Source organism: Nicotiana attenuata, chromosome 12, assembly GCF_001879085.1.
Source record: "Nicotiana attenuata strain UT chromosome 12, NIATTr2, whole genome shotgun sequence".
Taxonomy (NCBI): Eukaryota; Viridiplantae; Streptophyta; class Magnoliopsida; order Solanales; family Solanaceae; genus Nicotiana; species Nicotiana attenuata.
The window spans coordinates 51,850,902-51,871,923 of NC_032000.1; the positions used below are offsets into that span (position 1 = coordinate 51,850,902).

Consider the following 21,022-nt stretch of genomic DNA (forward strand, 5'->3'; position numbering starts at 1 on the left):
ACTTCCCCTGGGTTTATCAGTGGTACACCGACTCCTGCGTTGCTGTTTTCTCCAAGACCTTCGTTGCCGTGAATGGGTGCGTTTTATGAGCTAGACATGTTTCAGCCTGAAAATCAACAAATCTTGACAAGAAAAAGTGTAAAAACAACGTTTGTAACGAGAATCAGTAAAAAAATAATCACTATTATCTTTAGCCCCACGGTGGGCGCCAAACTGTTTACCTCGAAAATACGAGTAACAATTAAATTTGATTAGTGGTTTTAAAGATATGTGATTTAGTTCAATACCAATTAATAATCAAGAAATATGAAGTAGAAATGAAAGATAGAAGTGAATCAAACCAATGTTACTTAGCAGCAGTGACCTCAAGCTTAGTGACCTCGAGGTGGCTCAGGGCAGTAAGAATAATTAAATAATAAAAATAAAGTAAGAACAATGGAGCTAAAGGACAATGTTGATGAACAGTAGGCAAAAAGGTAGAAAATATATTCTTTTCTCAGTGATGATAAGATATCTTACAAATGATTGGGGTCCCCTTTATATAATAGGGGAGCCCTAAATATGGAATATTTCTATTTACAGTAAGGAATATTCTTGGTACAGCTGTCTAACCGCCTAGTACGGAATCGTACAATCATATTTCGGGATTTGCGCCATGACTTTGGGGGCGTGGCAGGAATCTAGCTTGTTCTGGTACAAATCCATAACGGTACTATTTCGAGGTCGAGCACACTCGACCTCGGTATGCATCATGCTCCGCCCTCGAACTCTGGTCTGGTCCCTCGAGCTCGAACTTGGTTTTACCCGGACTCGGACTTCGGACGACCTCTCAAGCATATAGATCGAAAGCATTCGATCTCGACCGTATACAGATAGTCCCCGCGTTTCTTAGTTGATTGATGAAAATCACACACATTTCTCACACATTTGAAGTCGGAACACTAGATCGATATTTGCCTTAATTAAAGAAGTATTGAATAAGTTGGATTAACTATCATATTAATGACTGACAAGTGTTTTAAATCAAAAGACTGTCTTCTAAAGCATGATAATCAATAACTAACATCACTCGTATAGACCTACGGATAATCTTAGAACAAAAAATACATTCATCAGAAAAGATAAGTACAAATTAGAGGTCTAAAAGCATAAATTTAGTACAATGTAGCAAGTTTTAATCCTTCTTGTAACGCCAACTTTTCAGCACTACAAATATGATTTTTTTTATATATCCAAAATAATTCCTATGTCCATAATTTATGATAATCTTTCGAAAGAAGCTTAAGAAAAAACTCTATGGATTTCTCAATTCGCTCCATAAAACAAAACTACACTTTATAAAGCTAACATCGAAATTCAAAGGAATTGGCAGAGACTATCAAGTCAAAACGAAATGGCATATATGTACTAGAATTAATGAATTCGCAATAGTGAATAGTCCAACTAAGAGAGAGCAAGGGACAGAGAATCCTGTTAGAAATATGCTTTAGAAGCCGCTCTCAGTAAAATTTTCAGCTATTTACTGCAGTAATTTAGTTTGAATTTGAAATAATTTTGAACTAGTCTTTAGGAGTGAACTAGTCTCTAGGAGTTAGTTATTTTCAGCATATTTTGTGCTGATTTTTAGGTCTTTTAAGTTAGTATTTCTCTTATAAATTATAGTCCAAATGCAGTAAAATAATATAGTATTTTCAGCTTTAGTTCCTTTTACATCTATTCCAGTATATTTTTTATTTTCTTGTCATCTTCCTAGTTATTTCTCTCAATTTCTTTTATCAAAAACCAACAATTGGTATCAGAGCCATCTTCTTAAGGGACCTAAGTAAAATCTTTTCTTAAGTGAGATGGAGACTGAAATGAGTTTTTCTCAATTGGCTCCTCCAGTCTTTGATGGTGAAAATTACCAACTGTGGGCAGTGAGAATGGAGACTTACTTGGAGGCTTTAGATCTTTGGGAGGCCGTGGTAGAGGATTATGATGTTCTTCCGCTGCCTACCAATCCCACGGTGGCCCGGATCAAGAGTCACAAGGAAAAGAAAACCAGAAAATCAAAGGCGAAAGCAACTTTGTTTGCTGGTGTGTCTGCAACAATTTTCACGAGAGTTATGGCTCTCAAATCAGCAAAAGAAATCTGGGATTATCTGAAGGGAGAATATACAGGAGATGAAAGAATACGAGGCATGAAGGTGTTGAATTTAATAAGGGAATTCGAGTTGCAGAAAATGAAGGAATCTGAGACTGTCAAAGAATACTCAGATCGGTTGCTTGGCATTGTTAACAAGGTAAGATTGCTTGGTACTAAATTTAAAGATTCAAGAATTGTTGAAAAAATTCTTGTTACGGTGCCTGAAAAATATGAAGTATCCATAACTACCTTGGAAAATACAAAGGATCTATCCAAGATTACCTTGGCAGAATTGTGAAATACATTGCAGGCACAAGAGCAAAGGAGGCTTATGAGGCAAGATGGTATGGTTGAAGGAGCCCTGGCAGCCAACCACAAAACTCAAAGCAAGGGTAATAATGTAAAAAATTACCCGCCTTGTCAGCACTGTGGCAAAAAAGGTGATCCACCATTCAAATGTTGGAAGAGGCCAGATGCAAAGTGCAAAATTTGCAACCAACTTGGTCATGAAGCTGTAATTTGCAAAGACAAATATCAAAAGCATGAAGCAGATGCCCAAGTCGCCAATGAAGAAGAAGAAGATCATTTGTTTGTGGCAACTATTCTTTCAACCAAAAAATCTGATTTTTGGTTGATTGACAGTGGTTGTACAAACCACATAACATATGACAGAAATCTTTTCAACGATTTCACGTCTATAGGAAATAAGAAAGTCAGAATTGGAAATGGTGATTATATTCTTGCTAAAGGAAAAGGAACTGTTGCAATCCCAACAAATTCAGGTACTAAGAAAATTTCAAATGTTCTTTATGTTCCTGATATTGATCAAAATTTATTAAGTGTTGGACAACTAATGGAAAAAGGATTTAAAGTATCCTTTGAAGATAAATATTGTTTCATTTATGATGCAACTGGACTTGAGATTTTAAGGGTTAAAATGAGAGGTAAAATTTCTCATTTGATCCAACCGAAGATGAAGAATGGAGCCAAAAGAATCTACTAAGTGCAGGTAATTCTCCAACTGAGGACATATGTGAAAATAAGGTAAGGAAGAAGTTGTCAATATTTCAGAAAATGCAATTCTGGAAGAAAGTTGACAAGTCTCAAGGCAAGATGCAAATGAAGCTGAAAAATGAGCCAACTTATTTCATTAACAATCATGAGATGCAGCAAAATACAGAAGTGAACTCGATTCACTGCAAGTCCAAAGATCAGTTGGCAGATTTACGTACAAAGTCGCTTCCAGTTAAAGGTTTACAAGGGACAAATTCAGAATTTGCAGCTTCAAAAGCAAGGAGGTGTGTTAGAAATATGCTTTAGAAGCTGCTCTCGGTAAAATTATTTTACTGTTTCAGCTATTTACAGCAGTAATTTAGTTTGAATTTGAAATAATTTTGAACTAGTCTTTAGGGATGACAATTGGGGCAGAGCGGGGCAGGGCAAACCTTAAATGGGGCGGGGCAGGGGAAAATTTGAATGGGGCGGAATAGGGCGGGGCAGCGCAAAATATTATTTTTGTCAAATTTTAATGGGGCAGGGTAGGGCAGGGCACATTAGCCCATAGCATAATGCAAGCTATAAGCAGGCCCAAAGCGTCAGATTTTCAAAAACTTTATATCCTGCGTAACTGCGTTGTTGCTTCTTCGGTTCTTCTTCTTCTGAAATTTTGAACTGCCAGAGCTAACTTTATACTACAATCTGTGAACTAAATCAATTTTTAATCATTATTACTGCTACGCTAGACTAATTTTTTATGTAAAGAAATTCAACAATCCATACTATATGATAAAAAACTATTTTTACCTTACTATTTTCAGGATTACTTGGCCATAAAAAAGGGGAGAAAAATGCACTGCCGCAAATGTTATTCAATTTCAGATTCTGTTGCAAATCGCTCGTGTTGGAGCTTTTTCCTTTTTTCAAATATTAATATTCCTGGTTTTCTTTCATTCATTTTTTTTTCTTGTAAGTACTGTTATGCTACGTTTTAAATCTGACTTAAAAAAACTGAGAATTAGGATTTTCGGAAGAATTTTGAACCTTTTCAAAATGTAAAGGGGTTAAGAATTCTATTTTTGAGTTGGACTCGCTTTAAAATTTGTATAATATAGTTCTGCTCAATTGTGAATGTTTGAAATGCTTGGTTTTGTTTATATAACATTGATAAAAATTATCTTTTAATTTAACCAATATGCATAAACAACTAAATAATATTTTAAATGTTTCAATAGAGTTGAAAAGGTAAAAGAAATTAAAAGCATACTCTAAAATGAAAAATAAAGAGAAAAAAATAAAAGAGAGCTAAACGGGGCAGGGCTTAATAGGGCGAGGCGGGGCAGGGCAAAATTTTTACAAAAGGCTAAATGGGACAGGGCAGGGCGGGTCAAAATTTTAGCGGGTCAAGCCTTGCCCTGCCCCGCCCTGCCCTGCCCCAATTGCCATCCCTAAAGACTACTAGTCTTTAGGAGTGAACTAGTCTCTAGGAGTTAGTTATTTTCAGCATATTTTGTGCTGATTTTTAGGTCTTTTAAGTTAGTATTTCTCTTATAAATTGTAGTCCAAATGCAGTAAAATAATATAGTATTTTCAGCTTTAGTTCCTTTTACATCTATTCCAGTATATTTTTTTATTTTCTTGTCATCTTCCCAGTTATTTCCCTTAATTTCTTTTATAGAAAACCAACAAATCCAAACTATCTGATTGAAAAAAGAAAAAAAAAACTAAAGCTATGATTAATTGGTTTGCACAAAAAAATTCTCCAGAAAAATTATCAAAGAATTGTCTCTAAAGGCCACAGTTTTCTGATCTTGTCAAAGTATGTATCTTTCATCTTGTTTGCTCGATACATGTTCTGAAAAAGAAACAAAAAGAAACCTTTAATCAGAAGGAAAAAAAAGAAGAGAAATAACGACGAACCGATGTTAATTCATTTTTAATTTCCAAGAAAACAAATTAATCAGACAAAAGTAATACCAAATGAAAAAATTAGTCGTCCTTCTTCAGCAAGTGATCCATCTCCTCATCTTTATCAGTCTCGAGTGTTGGGCATCTGCCAGTCATCATCTTCAGTCTTCACAACTCGAGCCATCTCCTCTTCAGATTGTGCTTTTGAGATTACTAAATAGTCATGAAAATTTTCGAAATTAAATACAAGATGCTTGTTGCGCATTCAGCGTCTCATCCATAGCCTTCACAAGCATATTATCTAACTGCTTTTGTAGATTTGATCTTTCTTCCATCAGGTCTTCTATGGTTTTCATGATCAAAGGCTTGGCTATTTTTTGGTTATAATCATTGGATATATGAGATAGAGCATGAAGTTTCTTCTACTGGTACGCCATATCCAGTTCAACCTTTTGAATTTTTTGGGATAACAGGCTCATTGCCTCTTTTTCATTCGAGCTTTCTGCTTTAAACTCTTCAATTTCTGATTCAAGTAATTCAAAAACACAGTCAGATTGAGAGAGAGCTAGAGATGAGTAAAAAAGAATTAGTAATTGAATAGAGTTTAGAAACGTACTCTTATTAGCGGCGTCGGCGTCGGCGTCTTCCATTTTCCGATGATCAATACTACTAAATATTTGAACTACATTTTGTAGTCAGATAAATATTTTGTCTTCTAAAATAAAAATAGTTAGATAAAAGTTAAAACTATTTGTCATGACAAAATAATAGCCACAAATTTAAAGAGACGATAAACTTACCAGTTAATTATAACTTTGGTCGTATAGTTAGGATTGTCACTGCAATAATAGTATTTTAACCACAATAAGTTATATGTGCAAAATTTCATAGGTGAATATTTTTATTTCAGAGACAAAAATAAGAGTTGCTCAAACACTATCAAGTAATGAAAATTCAATTTTAACTATAGATTTTCTCAAAATAATTGAAAATATAGTAATTATGTATAAATTGAAGTATTAATAAACTTTAAAATAACAAACTAAATTGCAAAAGTTAATCTTCAATAATAGATCATTTGTATGCCTATTTGTAGCCTCAAAACTTACCAATTTACGTTTTATTTATCAAACTCATATTTTACTTTATTGCAACATTTTATATTTGGACGTTAATTATATATATTTGGTGTAAAATTCAAAATATATTAACATATATAGAGAATTTATGTATGTATTGTACTTAACTATTTTTTATGTAACTCCTTAGGGTAATTTCTTATATATTTAAGATTTATTTTTAATTAAGTCCTCATATATTGAAGACTTTAAGAGTTGTTTGATATATATATATATATATATATATATATATATATATATATATATATATATATATATATATACACACAACATATTTAAGTATTTTTAATAAGTACTTAAAATAATTTCATATATCTAATGATTCATTTTGAAAATAAGTTCTCATATATTGTAGAACTTTGTCATGGTTTAGGTGCATTTAATTTTAATAAATGACCAAAGCTCCAAAATACATACAATGAACATATTTAACACTACAAAAAATTTATGAAATTATAATTCATTAATTTTTATATAATTCTACTATCGCTATTTACACAAAGAGTTACGAAATTAATTGATACTTAAGTCCACATGAAAACTAATTATGTTATAATTCTTATTAAATATAATGGAATTATAGCTAATTAATATGTGGATGACTAATTATATAAAATTTAAACAACTATAATCTTGTACCATATATGCACACACACACATACACTTAAATCCAGAGAAAAATTAATTATAAATATACAAGTTTCTAAATTTCACAAATTAAATTATACATCGAACATAAGAATTGAGAATTAAATATGATAAAGATATAGGAAGAGAATCATGTTTCTCTTGGGACTATTATTTGATATTTTATAATATTTACATAATTCAATATTATTAAGTTTTACTTCAAAAAAATTTAAGATTTTAATATGGGTTATATAGCAGTGTATAACAAAACTAACAACTAGTATATCATAATTCATATTAAAAAATTATACTTGTAATTTTCAATACATTTTAATTAAGTATGTAATTATTTTTCATTAGATTTGAATAAACAATATCAAATTTAGACAAGATGTTTGTATCTATGTACATTGATCGCTAATTACACTCAATTTAGACAAATAGAAAAGTTATTTATTTAATGGTTTATTTTAATACTATTTTAATAACTTAATAACTACGTAATCTACTTAAACGCTAAAATTAAGAAGTTAATATAATTGAAATAGGAATACATAAGAAAACTAATAATACAGTATAGGACAAAAAAAAAGTTATAAAGAATATAATATATTTATAGAATATCTTTATTTCATGCAAGTTAATATTTTTATTTTATTTAGTATAAATTATGTATTTGATCTTTTGTATTTTACATAGACAAATTTCTTACTTACTTGCATATGTTAGGAGTAGTACTTACGTTTCTAGTATTTATGGCATTTGTAATACATTAACTAAGAAATAAAAGGAAGCATAAAGGCCAATTGGCCCAAACCAAAATTCACAAACCTAATAACATTCTCACTTTATATGGTTCCCTACCCTGCCGCCAACCCCATCCCTCCTTTTCCATTTCCTTCTTCAACAATGCTGAAGAGAGCAAACCAGCGGAATCACTAGCTAGATAGCCCAATGGCTTCTTTTTTTTCCAGGTATATTTATGTATATATATCTTAGGATTTTTAGATCCCAATACACCTATTTGATTTAAAATTTGGGATTTATATTCTAACAATTTGATAGATATTTTGCCGTATTGTGATAGGTATTGAGTGGGACTTTGAAGATTAAAATGTAATATTGGGAGGAGCCACAGTTCGTCGAAAAGACATTACAAAAATGAGGTGATAATTCTTTCAAAAGTTTTTAAAAAAGCATACAGGTTTATTTTCTTATCTTGTTGCTTTGAGTTTTCCACTCTTATTGTATACTAAAAATTCTTGTATTAATGCGCTTTTTGGTTCACTCATTCTTTTGTGTTAATTATTATTTCTTTTAAATTTATAGGGTGCATTTCAATCTATTCAATGCAAGAAGATTAAGGATTCAACCTTGATGCAAAGAGTGAAAGTACTTCATCCTTGACACCAGAAGATCATCTGGTGGCGACATCTGAAATTTCCGGATCAAATACTTAAAACTTAGTTTTCTTTTGACGTGGAACCTTTCATAATTTTATAAATTTATAGATTAATGGTTGCATAATTTTGTATTTATACTCCTATTAGTTTTGACAGAATGTGAGTTTAAGTTTTTTCTATTAACTAGCTGCTATATTAACTAGTTGTTATGTCTCTGTACAAGAGTTTACATACTTCGGAAANTATCTTTTGTACAAGAGTTACATACTTGTGGAAGTATGGATATTATGTACTGTATATAGACAATTGTATATTTTAGAATTAATTCATTAAACTATTTTAGATTTCAATTTGTACAAATAAGTGATATTTAAAGTTTATTACTGTGTATTTTCTATGGTTTGATAAATAAAAAGTATGGATATGGAATATTTGAAAATTTTAATAATAATTTCCTATACTTGATCTGTACTAAAAATCTATTCACCAAACAAAATATAATAAAATATTTAATCGTGGATATTTGACGATTTATAGCCATAAAATTATGGGTTGATAGCTAAATATAAATGCTATAATATAAATCTAATATGAGAGCATAGCTACGTGTTTTAATTTTGTAGCTAAATAAATAACACCTTTTGCCATTTTGTAGCTAAATAAATAACACCTATTGCCACAGTATATCCCTTTGTATCTAAAGTATGGAAGATAGCTACAAAGTTAATTTATCGTGGCAAAAGATAAAATCATTAGCTATAAATATATATTCTTTGTGGCAAAAAGTTTTATTAATATAGTTACATCATAAAAATTCTTGTAGCAATAAGTATTAATCCTTAGCTACGGATGCTACGGAAAAAATTATTGTAGCTAAAGTGTTTAGCCATGAAATTTTTCATGTTTAGCTACAACGTACTTCGTAGCTGTATATACATAATGTTGTAGTGTGTATCTATAAATGATGTTCTTATCGTATCGTTTTAATGATTGTGTCATGACCAAAATTAAAGCCGTATAGTCAATATGTCTATGTGTGCGCGCAAGAGAATATGTTGCGTATAATAGAATTCGGTAGTGGGAATTGCTTGACCATATTCTTTATTTACTTTTGCTGCAAAATACAAACATACTGAAATGTTTTTGATTCCCTGTACTTGGAACTATTGTGAATCTATCTATCTATCTATCTATCTATCTATCTATCTATATTTACTATAAAAACACAAATAATTTATGCTAAATATTAAAATATTAGCAGAATTTTATGCCCCTCAGTATTAAAATTTGCAATATTAAATATTTTTGTTCTGCAATTTAGGAGTCATTGTTTATTTATAAAAGATGTGTGCAATGTGTTTTCTAGATGAAATCAAAATGTATATGCAACACGTCACACTTGCAAAAAACAAACAACTCAAACTCAAGATTTTACATAGCATGAAAATCCAATTTCCGTTTATATACAATGTAAAACTTAGTCTTTTGATGTCAAAAAAAGTACGTCAATGAGGCAACACAACTAAAGATTTATTCAACGTGCTTCCTCCGGTCCACAATAAGTGATTTTTTGGCTGTTTTCGCACAAATTAAGAAATCTGCATTTTAACATTAATTAGGAATAAAATTGACCATATAAAACTTTACTACCTCTCATATAAACACTCCTAATACATACTCCAACACTATTTAACTCCAAGGTCAATGCAGGAAAAAAATAATTAATTCGTTCTTGAAATATGAAAAAATCACTTATTATGGACCACAAAAAAAAGCCGAAAATTCACTTATTTTGGACCGGAGAGCGTATCTTGTTCAATTGGGTCTTTTTTTTTTTCTACTTAAAGAAACTGAAATAGTTAGTAATATAACTCTTAGCAACAATACATGTTGGCATTGGTTATTATATGAGTACATGAATAAATTTTTAAAACATGCAATGAATGAAATTAATTTACCTCTAGAAATTAAGCTCAAACTTTGTGCGTGAATGAATGAATAGATAAAGTCGATTATACAAAATTCAATGAGGCAACGAAACCCTTTATATAGTGGTTAGAGTAGAGTTCAATGTCCTTACCAACATGGAATTGGTATGATTTAGAACTTCAAGAATAGGCAGGACATTGTAGCTAAGCGTTGAACCTTGTTGGTTTTAGAATTCCGTACAAATTCTTATTAGGAAGACGTTTTAATATTACACCTTTGTCCAACCTGTTAATAAAATGATTAATGTATTAAAGAGCATAAAAGTCGATTAATATTATGGGGATATTTTGATTGTTCAATATTTAACATGGAATATTCATACTTTTATAATAATAATAATAATATAGATATTGCCACAAGTTGTATGCTAGCTGAAACTAGTGCAATGAATGACTTCATGAATATGAATATTCTTTCGACTTTGCTCAATTTCTTGTCAACACCACTCTCTTGCTTCTTAATTTTCTCAAGTATTATGTAACTCTCTATATCTGACTCTGAAATTGGAAACAAAAGCAATTCAAATAATAGTGCAGTTAAACCTTTCTATATCAGTCTCATTCAGGGCGAAATTATGTTGGCCCAAGGGTGGTTAACTGAACACCCTTCGCCAAAAAAGTATACTACGTGTTATTGATTAAAAAAAAGACTTTAAACACCCTTGCATAGGCTACTGGCAAACGGTGTCCGAATTTTCTGGCTTCGCCACTGGCCTTATATTTGTTTTGATATTTTTGGCTGCTATAGTAAAATGTTGTTTTAAAGGATATATATTATAACGCAACATAATAATCGATTCCGACAAAAACTTCAACTGTTATTGAAAGAGTCTGACCTGTACCAGTCAGCCTGAAAAAGAGATTAGTGTTTGCTACACATAAGGTAAGATAATTAACTTATCAATTGGAAACGACAGAACTAGGCCATGTGAACATACATAATTAGATGTCTATATGCAAGATACATACCTTCACCTTTTGCCTCGACTTTCTTCAACTTCTTTTCATCAGCCAAATCTTTCTCGGTTTTTCCATCAGTCCCGCTTGGCACATGCGACTCTGAATTTGTCAAGAATATACTTAAAGCATTTGTGAATGTCAAAGTTATTATTAATCAATGAAACTTAATTAGATTAACTTTAATTCATAACATATAGTCCTTATATATGTTTTAGTTTGCAAACCCTTTGCGGCGCTTGCTTCCTAGCTAGAACTCACACAGCGCAAACATAAATGAGAACTAAGCACAGTCTGACTCCCTAGCGCATAGAGCAAGAGTAAGCTACTTCACTCGAGAAGAAGAAATAGGCTAACGATCGGCATGACGTTGTTAGGATCTCATATAGGCCTTTATGGCCCTGACCTGTAAATGGACCTTTATGAGCTTCTAAAATATCTTTTAGTCCATGACCAATACCCCAATTGGTCCTATACATGCCTTTACATTTATCTTGAGCCCGGGGTTTATCGAAAACAGTCTCTCTACCTTCACAAGGTAGGAGTAAGTTTAAAAAATTTATTGCGGATAACATAACATGCTACACATACCTTGATCTTGGAAATCTACTCCATGATTCATCACAATCTCTTTCAACTCCTGAAATACTTTTTGGTGTCCGACGAGGAGTGTCATTTTAGTATTCATGATAGCATGTATTAATTCGAGTTCCATGATTTCCTTCTCAACGTCTTCAAGTTCTGGCTGAATCCAGGATTTAACGAACTGTATCTTTGCCGCCCTTTCTCTACTATCAGATTCAGACGACGACGTTTCATCATTGACGTTCATCTCATCATCACACTGATCCAGCTGATCTCCGGTAACATTTTTTTGCTCAGCCATGAAATTTAAATAGTAGAAACCTTTGCTGATGATTTTGTTTAATTTGTGGCAACACATGTGACCTAGTAGCAATAACCCTATTTATAATAGTATGAAACCTACTGGAAAACTTATTCATATATATTTCTGAATTACATAGTAAATATAAAATTCTAAACAATTTAGGTTTCCACACTCCAGATTTGAATTAGTATTCTGCCGGATTGAATTCTACAACCAAAATATCTTTCGAATATATAGCACGGGGGCACGTTGTGGGGATGTTCATTTATTCATCTGATGATATACTTAGCAAACCTGTGAAATTGTAATATGGAATATACGTCATTTTAGTTTCATAGGTGGGGGAATAACAATGTAAATTCTTTTTTTTTTTTTTCAATTAACTTGATGATACTTCTTTTGAAAGCATGATTTGGTCATATTCTCAATAATACATTATTGTTAAGCAAAACGAAACGTAGAAAAATACTAGTATAAATTTTAATATTTTCCTTTTCAATGTTTTTGGCTAGAATGATTTAATATCTACAAAAACCTTTTATTGCACTAAATATAAGCGTTTATATTTATCTATATATCTATACCTATCTATCTATCTATCTATCTATCTATCTATCTATCTATATATATATATATATATATATATATATACACACACACTAGTTTTTTTGTACGTGCATTGCACGTGTACCTCGCGCTCTCAATCAATAATTAAATAAATAAACCAAGCATAAATTATTAAAAAATAATAGTTTCCGCTAAAATAAATGCAATATTTTTTAATACTAAAAATTATTGTTATTACATTAACATAGTAATTGCATTCAATATATCTAAAATATACAAACACAATAAAACATTTTTAAAAAAAAAGAATTCCCATATTTATCCTGATTGAAGTGAAATCTAGTGAGTGTTAATGGTCAAGATCATCAAAAAAAAAAAAATAATCTCTAACAACTGAAAGATGTAGGGAGCTGTCATTTGTTGTAACAAATGCAAAATGAGAGAAAAAAATTAATGACAACTCAAACAAATTATCTTCTATTATTCATTCTTATTGCTTCAAGTTTGAATTATTTTAATTGACTCTTAATACTATATCATCATTGATTATGTTTTATTTTCTGATTGCTTTAACCACCAATGCTCTATTTATTGAAACAAGTTTATGTATCCTAAGAGTTTTTTCACTTGAATATTTTTAACTAATATGATGAATTTAGAAAGGAATTGGATAGAATTATTTTGTTAAGTGATTAATTCAAAAACTTAATTATTTGCTCTCAACATGAACGAAAATAATTTATTTTTATTGATTCAAATTCTTAATATTAGTTCACCCAATTTTTAAATATTTAACTGCAATTATAATTTTATTTACTATAAATTATGTATTAAGGGATAACAAATCGATCTCATAGTTTACTTTTGGATATTTATGTTTGCGAAATTATTAGTGTTACCAAATAGTTATATTACTTATTTAAAATCCTAAAGGTCTTTTAAATATTAGGCATAAAGTTTCATGATCTATTAATACTTTAATTTCATTAAAACACACGTTAGTTTACCCTTTTTCTATAGAACCTACATCCACTAAAAGTAATATGAAAATAATTATAGTTAAGTTATATATGGAGTTTAAACAAGGAAAAAATATATGTATGGTAAAATACTAATTGATATTAAAGTCCTAAAATTTAGGACTTCTTACCTATCACAAATAAAGAAAGATTTAATAATCAAAATTTTAGTCAATTTTAGAGTTCTAAATATTAGAAAATTAATTAAATGACTATTTTACCCAATGTGAAATCAATTTTTAAAGGGTAAAAAAGACGAACGACATTTCGCTAAGGGCCTTCGTGCTTTTAATATAGTATAGATATAGATTATTATAAAAACATAAATAAAATCATATCTTTTTTCCGTAGCTTTACACTATCTATGCTTTTCTCTCTCTAGAAAACCTTTTCTCTCAACAACGGCTATTTCTTTTCCCCTGACTTTGCACGTACGAGTCACGCTCCACTAGATGGAGCCGCCGGGAGGCTTCCCACCGGCGTGTACGGCAGCACAATCGTCCATAACAGGCGAATCGACCATCAGAGAGGATCATAAACAAGGAAAACCTACATATGAAAACACCATCACTGCCCCATCTACATCCTCTCAAATCCCCAATCCAAATCCCAATCGGCAAGATAAAGAAAAAGTTATAGCAAGACACATGACTCATAGTGGCATGCCGGTAGTGATATTCAAAGCAAAAGACTACTATGGCATAATGGCGGATTCATGTAAGTACACAATTGTGGGAAGATTTCTTCGACCCCGTCCCCAAATTGACCGAATTAGGTCAAGATTTAAGGAAATTGTTCCATTAAAAGGGACGGCCAGAATTGGGGTGTATGACAATCACAACGTCTTCATCGACTTGTTCAATGAGGATGACTGGAAATCTGTTTGGTTTAGAAGAGCAATTGAAATCGACGGAATGAAAATGTGGCTACAAAAGTGGTTACCAGACTTCAAACCAAAGGAGGATCTACCAGTCGCTCCGCTTGGGTTCACCTTCCGGCTCTCCCCTTCCATATTCATGACTGGCACTATATAAAACAACTATTGAGCTCTATAGGTACGCCCCTATACGCTGCTACTATGGGTAGAACTAGGCCTAGTATGGCCAAAATTAGAGTGGAGGTAGACCTCTTGAAACCACATTCACAGAGTGTATTCATGGGACAGGAATACGACGAATCGCCGTTAAAGGGGTATACTTAAAAATTGGAATATGAAGGCGTTCCGAAATATTGCAAACACTGTCGGAAATTGGGCCACTACATAGTTAATTCCTTTCTATTTAATGACTAAAAGAAAGGAAATTTATAGGTGTTTTGTGTGACAAAAAGGTGCCACCAAAACTTAAAGGTAAGTTTTACACCAACTATGTTGTATGGGGCTGGGTGTTGTCCAGTCAATATCGCCCATGTCCAGAAGATGAAGGTAATGTTGAGATGGATGTGCGGGCACACCAGGTTAGATAGGATTATGAATGGAGTTACAATGTGGGTGTGGCCCCTATTGAGAATAATATGCGGGAAACAATGCTCGGGTGGTTTGGACATGTGAGGAGTGTTGGGTTTTTAAGTATTTATGCTTAAAAGTGGTTGAATGGGAAATGCAGGAAAAATGAAATATTTGAGTTTCATTTGAGATTCCCTCCTTGATGAAGGGACATTGTCCCATATTGGAAGAGGAAGAGGTTTTTAATGGGTATATAAACAATTACTCTTCTTCTAGCTCTTAAAGAGTTGAGAAGAAGACAAGCCTCGCGCCGTCGTCGTCGTTGCTCGCTCGGCTCGGCTTCGGCTTCGGCTTCGATTTTACCTCTTAATTGTTGAGTAAATAGCCATTTAGAGTTTCAAGTTGTAGTGTCACGTGTGCAAGAACCGCACGCGCCAACTAACTGAATTCGTTACTATCTGTTAAGAAAGATTAAAGATTAAATTCGTTAAAGAATAACAAATTTTTGAAATCTTGGTAATTAAATGACATCCTTTGGTAACACGAATTATCTTTTCGATTTGTAAATCTAATATGCTATACTTTGCAAATTCCTTAATATTTAATCACTAAAAGAAAGGAAATTTATAGGTGTTTTGCATGACAAGAAGGTGCCACCAAAACTTAAAGGTAAGTTCTACAAAATGGTGATCAGGCCAACTATGTTGTATGAGGCTGGGTGTTGGTCAGTCAAGATCGCCCATGTCCAGAAGATGAAGGTAGCAGAGATGAGAATATTGAGATGGATGTGCGGGCACACCAGGGGCAGTTTAAATAGGATTATGAATGAGGTTATTCGCGACAAGGTGGGTGTGGCCCCCATTGAAGATAAGATGCAGGAAATGAAGCTTAACAGGTTTGGACATATGAGGAGGAGGAGAACAGATGCCCGTTGAGGAGGTGTGAAAGGTTGACATTGGAGGGCCCACAGAGAGGTAGAGGTAGGTCAAAGTGTTAGAAAGTTGAAACCCCAGCTCAATTTGGTCATCAATGGAGATATGATGTTTGAACAAGAGAGAAGAGAAAGGGAGGAGGAAGACCGACCAGACTAGGCTTATCTTCGATATAACCTTGGATCTGTGTCGGCTATCCTTTTATTTGAAGATGGTTATCACAATGAATCACAGCCACACATCAAATCCCTGATCGATTAAATCTGGACCCTTGATTCATTTAATGCTAGAAGCTTCTCTCCTCATGTGAATAGCACGTGAGGGAATATTGTTAGTTAGGATAAAATTTTGCTGTTATAATTAGACAAGTAGGAATAGGACAAGTGTAATTAGTATTTTCTTTTTTCTATTCTTTTATTCAATACTCAATTATGTGTGTGTGTGTGTGTGTGTATATATATATATATATATATATATATATACACATGTACAAATGGTTGAACCGATACACAAAAAATTTTCCAATTCTTCAATCTATCATTTTCAGTTCTGCACAGCTTCATCTTCAATTTCTTACATGATATCAGAGCTTTAAGCTCGATCAACAGTGATTATCCACCATCAAATTCTATCCTTCAGCACCTAGTGAAGAAAATTGGCTGTTTCTGATGAAAGCAAAGTTGCAGAAACCAACAACACTACTAAGGCAGTAGGATATGACATCAATCATCCCTATCACCTTAATAACTCTGATTCACCTGGTATGACTCTAGTCAACACTGTGTTTGATGGAAGAGTTTATCCAGGATGGAAGAGATCTATTCTTCTATCATGTCAGCCAAGAAGAAGCTTGGATTCATCAATGGAGCTTGCAAAGCTCCTAATCTCAACTCTACTGAATAAGAGCAGTGGAGTTATGTCAACGACATGGTTACATCTTGGGTTCTAAATGCACTGTCAAAAGACATTGTTGACAGTGTCATATACTTAAAGACAGCTAAGGAACTCTGGGCAGCTTGGAGCAAAGATTTGGCAAATCAAATGGTGCCAAACTTTACCACCTGCAAAAGGAGTTATCAGGTTTAGTAAAAGGTGACAGTGGCATTGCTGGATACTTCACCAAACTTAAGCGATTATGGGATGAATTAGATGCACTAAATGTAATCATAGCTTGTTCGTGTGTCTCTGTGTGTGAGGGAAAAGCAAAGTTGACTAAGTCTTTGGAAGATAAAAGGTTGATTCAATTTTTGATGGGGTTGAATGATGTATATGCACAAGCTAGAGGAAACATTCTCATGATGAGCCCTTTGCCTAGTATGGATATTGCATACTCACTCCTTTTGCAGGATGAAAATCAAAGGGAAATATATGCAAATGCACACTTCATCTCAAATTCTGCCTCTTTCATGGTTGCTAGACAAGGAAAACAACCAAATGCACAGATTTTTGCTGACTTTGCAAGCTTTCATGGCAGCAGGACAAGGAAGGAATATTCAGAGGTTCAGAAATCAGACCCCAAGAGGGACAGTAACTGCTCAAAAGTTCAACAATCCAGCTCAAAAGGTTGCAAGGCCACAACAAAAATTCAAAGGGAAGAAGAAATATAATCCTAATCTTTCTTGTACCTATTGTGGAAAGATAAGACATACACAAGAGGATTGTTACAGACTAATTGGGTTCCCAGATGATTTTGAGTAACTTATCAGAATCATGTCAAGACAAATGTGGCAACAACACATGAGGAAGAAATTGCAACAGGACAGAACAATGTGAACAAGAACAACAGTTTTGGCCAACAATTAAGCAAAGAACAAACTGCAGAGATGATGGAGGTATATAAGCATGCAAAATTAGCACAAACAGGAAGCTCAGGAATTAATGCCAATGCAATATCTGGTAGTATTCTAAAATACTCACGATCAATGTTTACTAGTTTGAAATCAGATACTTGGATAATTGATTCTGGAGCATTAGAACATATGTGTGTTGATCCTAATTCTTTCTTGTTTCTAATTCCACTCTCTGTACCTTTGAACATCAGTTTACCTAACTCTTTCAAGGTAAGTGTTACTCATATAGGGAATATCTCCATTCTTCCAGGTCATGTCTTAACAGATGTGCTTCATGTGGCATATTTTAAATATAATTTACTATCTATTCATAAGTTCGGTGTCCAATTCAAGTATGATGTTCTACTTACATCTAGTGGGTGTCTGTTGCAGGGCCTCTCAATGAGGAGTCCTCAAGTTTTGGTGAAGTTAGAGAAGGTCTCTACTTGTTAGAACCCACTAGTTTTAAGTCTAGAAGTATGCTTAGTAATGATGTAATTCCATTTCCAAAAGGATGAAATTTTATTCCCAAGTCTGTTTTAGGTTCCAAACCAGTACATGTTAATATGATGCCTGATGTAAAGCTTTGGCATGTAATGTTGGATCATGTTCCAATTTCAGTAATGAAATATTTACATATCCTTCATTGTGGTTCTAATTCTAATTTTATTTGTGATATTTGTCCTAAGACTAAACAGACTAGGAAACCTTTTCCCATCAGTAGCATAAAATCCAAGCATGCTTTTGATCTTATGCATATTGACACCTGGGGACCTTACAAATCTAGCACTTATAATGGTTTCAAATATTTCCTCACTATTGTTGATGATACAGTAGAGGAACCTGGACATTCTTGTTGAGTGTTGTTGGCCCGAGTAAAGGTTAGTTTTGAAGACTGGCAAAGGAACTCACGCATGAACCAGGTCCATCCCTTGTGTGCATAGAAACGGGCAGATTCGAGCATGCAGGATGCACGTGAAGGAGATAAGCTTAAATTGGTGTATTAGTATCTCCTGATCGAAAAGGTTGCATAATTGATAAGGAGAAGGACTCCTTAATCAACGAGAACACTATCCAACATAAGGAAGGAGTTAGAACTTGAAATCAACTAGGACTCTTCCACCAAGGAAGGATTGCATCAGAACTCTAGTTATTTCTTCATCTACTAACTCTATAAATTGCAGGATGTTCTCACATTACATGTGTTGCACAAAAACGCAGAAGTTAAACGTGAATTGAGAGCAAAATAGCAAGTTATTTTGCAAGCAGTTCGTGTGTGATTCAAGTGTGCAAACCTGAAGCTACAAGAACCAGATTGAAGAACCAGCTCCATAAAGAGTTTTATGTGTCTTTCTTTATTTCTAGTTCAATTATAGTAGGTGTTTTCATATTGTACCTTTCAACTTTATCTAGAAGCAGTTGTAATAGCTACTTTAAGTATTCAAGTTATTTAACTTGATGTTGTCGCACTAGTTAGAGGCTGGTTGTTACAACGAGATTAGAGCTAATCCTTAGGTTTACAAAGAATTTTATAAATGTTGTTTTGGCTTAGTGATTTAGTGAAGTGTTGGGGAAAATCCTACTGAGTAATAGGTCGTGGTTTTTTCACCTTTTGAGCCGGGTGTTTTCCACGTAAAAATACTTGTGTTCTTTACTTTTGACATTTATTATTCCGCAACAGTAGTAGAAGGAACAGATAGAAGAACCAGGTCCTTCCATAATCAGTTTAAGCAAAAAATTGGTCACCATACAAATCACCCCCCCTTGTGTGGTATTGAAATGTAAAACATCAATTGGTATTAGAGCGGGTTATCCTTGAAGAGGCTAACACCTTAGGAACAGATCAAGAGGAGTGCACCATCTGGAAACTGGAAAGGACAATCCACTGCTAGGCCTCCACTCTTTAATGGCCAGTACTACTCCTGGTGGAAAAACAGGATGAGAGATCACATCATCAAAGAGGATTATGAACTATGGGACATTGTTACTAATGGTCCCTTGGCTACCATGAAGAATAATGCTGAAGGAGTAGATGTGCCAAAGACTAGAGCTGACTGCACTGTTGAGGATTTGAAGAAGTGGGAAAAGAATGCTAAGGCCAAGAAATGGCTTGTGTGTGGACTTGGTCCAGACGAGTACAACAGCATTCAAAGATGTACTGCTGCTAAGGAAATTTGGGACACTTTTCAAGTGGCTCACGAAGGAACTTCTCAAGTGAAGAGATCAAGGGGAACATTGCAGTATTCTTAATATGTGAATTTCACCATGAGGGAAGGAGAAACCATCCAAGAGATGTATACAAGGTTCACAACACTAACAAATGAACTTAAGTCTCTTGGAAGGATTATCCTTGAAGAAGACAAGTTTGAGAAAATTTTGACAAGGGTTTTGCCAATTACTTGGGAAAGCAGAATCACTGCTATTCAGGAATCAAAGAACATTGCCACTCTCAAGTTGGACAAGCTAATTGGAAATCTCACTGCCTATGAACTTAGAAGGAAAACCATGAAGATGGATGCACCCAAGAAGGAAAGGAGCCTGGCTCTCAGAATAGCTGAAGGTGCAGATCTAGAGGAAGATGAAATGGCTATGATCACGAGGGATTTCAAGAAGTATCTAACGAGAAGAAAGGGTTCTTCAAGAGGTGCAACCTTCAACAAACCAAGGGTCCCTGAAAAACAGACCAACGAGGGCTGCTACAAATGTGGTAAGACCGACCACATGATAAAAAACTGTCCTCAGTGGGAAATTGAATGGAAGAAGGAAAGGGCTGAACGAAGAAACAGGAAGAAGGAACAGGTGATGAACAAAGGATCAACAAAGGCTATGGTTGCTTCTTGGGGAGAGAGCTCAGATGAGGATTCAGAAGATGAAGATGGAGATGAACAAGCACTTATGGCCATTGGGGAATCTGATGAGGAATCAGAGGTGAGTGTGATTCATCTCAAAGACAAGATTAAATTTTTATCTAAAGAGAGTCTATCTGAATTACTGCTAGATTTCATTGATGAATCTAAGGTCATAAATTATGAAAAGGAACAACTGTCTAAGGAATGTGTAATCCTGAAAGCTAAGTGCAAAAATCTGGAACTCAGGGCTAGTGAAAGTGATAGTAAAAATGCTGAGTTGAAGAACCAGGTTCTTGAACTTGACACCACTATACTAGAACTTAGATCTGAAAATTTGAAACAGAAAT

At 33.5% G+C, this 21,022-nt stretch overlaps 2 protein-coding genes and 1 long non-coding RNA gene across 3 annotated transcripts; all 3 read left to right on the plus strand.

Moving 5' to 3' along the window:
* LOC109236130 lies at positions 1,845-3,445 on the plus strand. The gene is made up of 3 exons (XM_019402347.1): positions 1,845-2,282; positions 2,436-3,069; positions 3,135-3,445. Exons 1-3 carry the CDS (start codon positions 1,845-1,847, stop codon positions 3,443-3,445), a joined length of 1,383 nt encoding a protein of 460 aa, XP_019257892.1.
* Positions 7,598-8,338, plus strand: LOC109236276. The gene is made up of 3 exons (XR_002069477.1): positions 7,598-7,772; positions 7,886-7,964; positions 8,128-8,338. It is a non-coding gene; the product is annotated as an uncharacterized LOC109236276 (long non-coding RNA).
* LOC109236131 lies at positions 15,887-18,279 on the plus strand. The gene is made up of 6 exons (XM_019402348.1): positions 15,887-15,960; positions 16,673-16,927; positions 17,013-17,231; positions 17,344-17,560; positions 17,704-18,057; positions 18,220-18,279. The coding sequence occupies exons 1-6, from the start codon at positions 15,887-15,889 to the stop codon at positions 18,277-18,279; spliced, it is 1,179 nt and encodes a 392-aa protein (XP_019257893.1).